Source organism: Cephus cinctus, unplaced genomic scaffold (genome assembly GCF_000341935.2).
Source record: "Cephus cinctus unplaced genomic scaffold, Ccin1 Ccin1_scaffold0201, whole genome shotgun sequence".
NCBI classification, from domain to species: Eukaryota; Metazoa; Arthropoda; class Insecta; order Hymenoptera; family Cephidae; genus Cephus; species Cephus cinctus.
In genome coordinates, this window is record NW_014332921.1 from 1248 (window position 1) to 8337 (window position 7090).

Below are 7090 nucleotides of genomic sequence, written 5' to 3' on the forward strand. Positions count from 1 at the left end.
CCTTTCTTACTTTCAGCGCTGTGAAAAAACCTACGATGTTTCCGGAAAATTCCGCTAGAGTGCACGGAAAGAGAATTCAATAAAATATCTCCTAAAATTACATTTCCCCGGGAAGCAGCTTTGTTAGTACCTGTCAACTCCGTCGGATGTCGCTGTTAATCACCTGCGATAGTTCTGGAAAATAGCACCAGACGGCGTTGAACTGCAGCCTACGTTCTGACAGATGAAGCATTAAATTTACAGAAATACAGACTATCAAAGAACAAGAGTTCCAAAATTTCACAAACCTTTTCAACATCTCGCAGCCACCCCTGGAGTCCAATCGTGTGTTACATTGGATTCCTGAAACACAAATCTAATCAAGGAGATCTAGGAATAGCGGCAGAGACAAGCTTTTCAAACAGAAATTAAATTTATTAAATCGTTTCGTTAATCATATTCCAAGAGTCCGTTATTCGCAATCGTAATATAAGATTTGCATGTCTCTGATATTCTTCGTCACATAATTTCTTCACCTCTCTGTTTGCATTGTCTTCGAGCGACGGATAAAAAGGCAGAGTCTTTATTGTAAATCGTTTAAGCTTTGGTTCTATTTCATCAACGCTTGACGCGCGTGTCCGTTTTTGGTTTTCATACGTGTCATTCGCTGCTCTCTCTCTCTCTCTCTCTCTCTCTCTCTCTCTCTCTCTCTCTCTCTCTCTCACTATCTCATTAGCATGCAACCACGTGTGCATATTCTCTCATATGCATACCTCTCCCATACACACACTCACACTTCCGCACTCTCTCCTCTGCCGCTCTCACGCTTTAATGACACCATCCGTTATCATAAAGGTTATCATTTATGCGTGGATTACTTTCTTCGATGAGAAATGCTAATCTGGTAAAAGACTCGCATACAATAATAATCCCTACATTGATTGACGAAGATTTAAATGGCAAAAAAAATCGGCGAGTTTTCAAAATATGTCACAAAATTAATGATTATCATAAACAGGTTATACTATACAAACGCCAGATCTCCAATCGACACAGTGTACAGGTACGCCTAGGAAAAACGAATTGTATAATATTAAAACGAAAAAAATTTTTTTTTGAAATCGCACCGATCTTTTTCAAACTTTCAATCAACTCTTTAAACGTTACTCTCACTAGCTACGTTTAATATCGTTACTGATAATTAATTCCAATTAAAAACACCTTGCTATCAATCGTCATTGATAATGACTCGTTATCGTTAAGATTAAAAACACTGGACACGTCGATTTGCATCTGACATCGCGTTACACACGAATCCACCGTTATTCCCCATTTTCACTTGGACACCCATACATAACTTTTTTTTGCGGTATCTCCATGCTAGACGCAACGCGTGCATTTTCGCAGACTCTCCTGTTACTTCGAAAATTTTTTTTGCCAGTACACCAAAATTTCCTACTCAATTTTTCAAAACATTCATGGTGCAGTCGTACGTTCTCTCGTTTAATGCATAACATAGTCTGTCCATGAGTGAAATACTTCAAAGTGACAGATGGGAACACGTGTTTCGCGCTGGTGAGTCGCATGGCAAAGTTTTTCACGTGCAAATATTCATTTTTTCAAAAGGTTATAGTTTCAGCTGATTTTATATTGATTTTTCATACATTATTAAAAAAAAAAAAAAAAATACAAATAGGAAAATTTGACCACGTGCTTCGTATCTTGTCATCTGTCACTTGAAGTTACTTTACGTGTTCACCGACTATGATTATGCGAATATGTGCGTGCAAGTGTACATTTTTGTATTTGTACGCGTCTGTATACATTTGTATATTTTTGGCACTCTTGTACCCTTTTTGCGCAAAATCACCGACCGTGCGATTATACGACAACGCAATAATCGAGTAGCGAAAGTGTTAAGAAAAAAAAAAAAAATATATTAAATGCGATTCGTGCAAATACGAATGTAGGACTTTCGGAACGTGTGAATTCAGGCCCTAAGTTCGTTTATCGTTATAACAATACATAATTTGTTTATAATTATCTACTAACATCTACGACTGTAAATTTAAACGCTATTATAATTTTCGATCCAATATGAAATTGTAATGGAATTATTTTACAAAAAATTATCTTCACATATACGTTAACGATATTAATATTATATATATATATATTTATGTTATGTATATAATGTAATAACCTAGTAACGAGTTAAACGCGTTGTATGTGTCGTGATAACGCATCGCTATGTTATCGTTATTAATAATAAAACGTGTAGTAAATATAATATATTTTCATATATATATATATATAATACTTTTTTTTTCTTCATGTATATCGGTAATCAGTTAATTGGTAACTATACAGTTCGTTTCACCCATGTCTTACGCTGACAATTCGTCAGCGCGACTCTTCATTACATATACATATATAATAAATTTGGCGAAATTTGGCATGTGTCGCGTTTTATCGGTAAATTCGTCCAATTTGAGCCAAGTACGAAGTTTCGTAGACAATCGTTTAAGGATCGTCCATTTAATTAACTCCCGACTGTCCATCTGCCCGAAGGCAGAAACAAAACGTCAGTTTATGCGTTTCGATCTGTATTTTCGACACGATATAAAATTCACACTGTACCTGTGCGTAATCATCGTTCGTTCGATTTTTAATATCTCACTTTTGTTTTACGAGGAAAAATAAACAAGGATAAAAAATTTTATTAATTTCCATTCCACAATTCATTAAGCGTGCCCTGATCCGATCCTTGAATCCAGATTTTTTTAATTGTACACACCCTATATACAAATTTACGGGAAAAGGATAAAACGAATCGCGATAACAATGTGAAAAAGAAAATTTTTCTCGTTTATCTTAATTTTTCAAAGACTATTTACTTCTAAAAACTTTTTTGCAGTCATATCGAGGAAATCTTAGTGATTACAAGTTCGAGTTTAAAAATTAACCTTGTCCACTAGGATTAATGAATTCATTAAACACGGTTATTTTCATCTGCAAGTATTAATTTTCTTTTTCAATATTTTTCCTCTTTCTTTAAATTTTATCCTACTCGTTCGTTTTTCGTTATCTTTCGGTTTTGTTATCTATCGGTTTATGTATTTCGACTATCCAATGACGCTAAAGGTATTTTCCTTGTGTCAGCACGTGAAACGAACATTCGGAGACAGCTGTCAAAACTGGAGCTATCTATTTATTTATTTATTTATCGGATAAAGGGCTACTCTCTTTAGACTGAAAATATTAAAAAATTTACAAGTTTGTCCCTATAGCAGTTGACGTTACCAAACGTCCTTTTCATATTGTTAATTTATTAAGGACCCAAGTGTCAAATAGAACGAATCAAATTCCAATTAAATGAACGTCACTTGCAGTAAATATAAAGTCAATGAAAGGTAACGAATCGATCGAATGACTTTTTTTTGCGATACCCAAAAATTCACGTGAAAACGCAACATTTCTTTGAAATACGTTAACAGACAAACGGTTTAACGATAATTGACAAATTTTCTAAATAATGGAATCCTAATAATACCTGCTTTAATTTTTCTTTTCAAAAGTCAATATTTCACTTTATCCCCCTCCACCCTGTACGCACGTAATCCCACGTAACAACTTTTTACTCTTCGTCTGAACTTCCCTGCGGGAGTCGAAGCATCTTTCGGAACTTCAACTTCCATATAACTTATGACCTTTGCTGGCTTTTGGAAGTTGTCTTGACTTTTTGTTTCTATCCCTTCCTCACGTTACCCTCAACCACCCTCCGCCAGCCCTTACGAGTAATGTCAATGGTTAACTTCCCTGGCTGGCTGCTCTCGTGGTTGACGTTGCCTTTAAAGATAGGGATACGAATGTTCCTGAATACTTCAGTCAGTCTTTACCAACAGTGCCTACAGGATGGGCATGATCGTTTGCATTGAAAAATGTAAAAAAAAAATAAAATAAAAAAAAAGGATAGCCAGTAACGATTTTTATGTCTCGTAGGATATATGGGACGAACGTGAAGTGTTCGGCCCTTGATGTTTTTTTTCTCGATTTTAACGAGGGTGACGGAAGAAAAAAAAATAAGAAAGGAAAGCATACCGAAATTCTCTTTGCCCCTTTCTCTCTTTCCTTATAAATTTCTTCGTCGCACAGGATACGTATCGCTACTTCAAAAAATCCTACTTCTCGTTTTCAGGCTTCTTTCTACTTTTTTCTTCCGTCTTCCTCTTATCACGATATACGCTTGACAGCTTAGCGAGAGGGCTTCTTTTGTGCTTTCGTCTCCTCTCTTATTTCTTTCATAAATTTCTCCTCTACGCATACACATGGTACAGGTATATGTATAGTACGGTGGTACGGGCTGGTTTACAAGTAAATTTTTATGTGGTCGCTACTGAATGGAGCACGTAAGGGGATGCGAGAGGGCGTGGTCCAGAAGTACCGGCGTGCCTGCGGCCAATTCCGGTCTGGCGTCTCCACAGTCGTCGTCGCAATCGAAGTAGTTACTCTGAAAAAAAATGAAGAAAAAATTCAGAAGAAAAACATCTTACATCAGACTTCATTTCTTGACGTAGATTTAATATGGCTTTTTCATTTCCTCCAGATCCCGATGCTACGTTATCTCCCTTATCAACACTGGCTTTTATATATATATATATATATATATATATATATATATATTTTTGAAACTAGGAAAAGTGAAATCACACCAAAAATAATTAACAGACCGGTTTAATAAGGCTTTTGGAAAATTTACCCTCACAGTGTTCGTGGCTCTTTAAATAATACATTATGATACAAGTGCGGAAAGTTGATGATTCCTGACGAGTGAGACGTTTGCCGGCCGAGCGAAGCGAGAGTGGCAAACGTCACACGAGTAGGAATCACCAACCCGCACGCGTATCATATACTATTTTTTGCAACAATGTACGGAAAGTTCGCAGGATATGGACCAAAAAGAAGCACGAAATGGCCGATTCTTGATGAGTTCAGAGTGTGCGGGAATCATCAAGAATGGACCATTTTGTGCTTGTTTTTTGGTGTATAATTGTAAAACTGTATATATCATTGTATAATTTCCGTATAGCGTTGTAAAAAAATAATTTTCAAAAATGTTAAATTCACGAAATCATATGAGGAACGGAAGTGGCATTATCGTGTGTCATGCAATTGTTATTTTGTATTATTATTATTATTTTTTTCCTTACCTGACAATCGATGCATCGACAACTGTCCGTCAGGGAGCACGTGAGTCCCAAAATTTCCACAGCCTCCTTGTACAATTCGGCACTGGATTTACGTTGCTTTGGGGGTGACGTCGGGGCGCTCACCGTACCCGTGCCCGATGCTCTTCTGCCGCTCTTCAGTCTCGACGAGGACTCTCGAGACAAGGAGGAGGTCGACGTCGATCCTCTCGGCTGGTTATCACCCGTAACCAGAGCCCTCCCAGCGGGGGATGCAAACAGTTGCAGCATATCTATGTCCTGTTAAATATAAATTAGCATAAGAATGCTTATTGGATAGACAACAATAAAGGTTTTATTTTTGAAATTTTTTATTTTCCCAAGATGCACCAAGAATCTTCATAGGTCTGATCTGCATAGAAACTGAAAAGAGAGGGATGAAAAAGTTTCGTAAGACTATACAATTTTTTTTTTTCGACTTTACAATACGGGGGTAGTTTCCAACTGCAAGGGGTGGCGAAAAAAGGGTCAGGCTGCATATTCTACTTTTATCCAAGTTTTCAAGTCATTTTAAAGCGGATACAAGTCCGTGTACGTAAGCCAAGTGCAGTGCACGAGGGTGGAAATGGTATCCTTGTGAGGAGTTGACCGAAAATTCTACACGACCTTTTCCCAAACGTGAAATTAAATTTTCAATTTTCTTTCCACCTTCTAATGGAAAAGTTCGATTAATTCTCGGAGACCCGCGGTTCGGGAAATATGTCGCGGTGGGGTCGTAAAATTTTTTTTCGGAAATACTATTTTACGGCGAAACGTGGGAAATTGAAATTCCACGTATATTAAACATGGTTTACGGTTACATCGTAGTAACATATACGTAAATTATCAGCGTGAGACGGAGATAGTTTCAAAAATAAAAATTCAAAGTATATATATATTATATTAAAAAAAAATATTTTATTCCAAATGACGTAATCTCATTTATCGCCTTACCTCACTTTTTCTTTTCAATTAAATTATCAATACAGGGTACCGGGTCCCCGTTTCTTCGTATGCGAAAAAGAAAAACAATAAAGCTTCATGACTGTCTCGTTAGTCTTAATTTGCAATTTAAATATTTCAATTAGCCCATCGCGGCTAACGCCGACGGGGCCACCGACTGGAGGAATCTTGAAAACTTTTAATAATTCGAATTAACAACTCTTCTCGCGACTGCGAACAATAGGAGGAAGCAGTCGAGTGATTTCTTTGTACGACCTTCGCCACCCCCACCCCCCAGTCTCTCCCTTTCAACCCTTATCCAGCCTTCCCAGGCCCCTGGCAAGACTTCCACCACTTTTTTTAATTAACACCAAAATCATTCAATCTCCCTGTCTCATCTTCATGGACAAATGGACCAGCCGACCAGAAAGCCGCGTCCGCACGAAGTGACTTCGTAAAATTGTCTCAATTATTCCCACTGGAGTTATCCACTTTTTCAGAAAGACCTCTCGAGTGTCATTTTCACAAAAGCCGAGGAATAACTCGACGACGGAGAATATTCGCGATGAAACGTTAAATTCCGACCCCCCCACATCCCCTCGCCTTAGGACAAATCCCACGAAAAGGAAGAAGCTCGTAAACTCCTCGTTTACATTCATTACAAGAACGAGAAGGATTTTTTGGTTAAAAAGCTCAGAATCGTTATTCACTCGCGTCCTGTCTCTAAATTAACTCGTAACGCTGCAGTGCTCTCTGACGACGTGACCAACCCAACCTGACCCCGCTGAACAACCTTAACAGTACAGACACGCGAAAGAGTCATTCCACGTTGCACTTTTAATTATAAGCAAAAATCTTATCCACCTGATTATCTTATCATAGGATAAACAGTCAGTGAATTACATTTTTTTTTTTTTTTTTTTTTTTTTTAAAAAAAAAAAAAA

The 7090-nt window shown here is 37.4% G+C and overlaps 1 protein-coding gene across 5 annotated transcripts in view; it reads right to left on the reverse strand.

Annotated features, from left to right (window-relative positions):
- Positions 1-393: 393 nt before the first annotated feature.
- The window catches only part of LOC107264883, an 88985-nt gene continuing 82288 nt past the window's right edge, over positions 394-7090 (reverse strand). For all 5 annotated transcript variants that reach the window (XM_025082077.1, XM_015733660.2, XM_025082079.1 and 2 more), the window contains 2 exons: positions 5190-5465; positions 394-4489 (listed from right to left, as the gene is read on the reverse strand). In XM_025082077.1, the coding sequence (XP_024937845.1) occupies positions 4373-4489; positions 5190-5465 (393 nt within the window). In that variant the 3' untranslated portion in view covers positions 394-4372. The remainder of the gene's footprint in view (positions 4490-5189; positions 5466-7090) is intronic.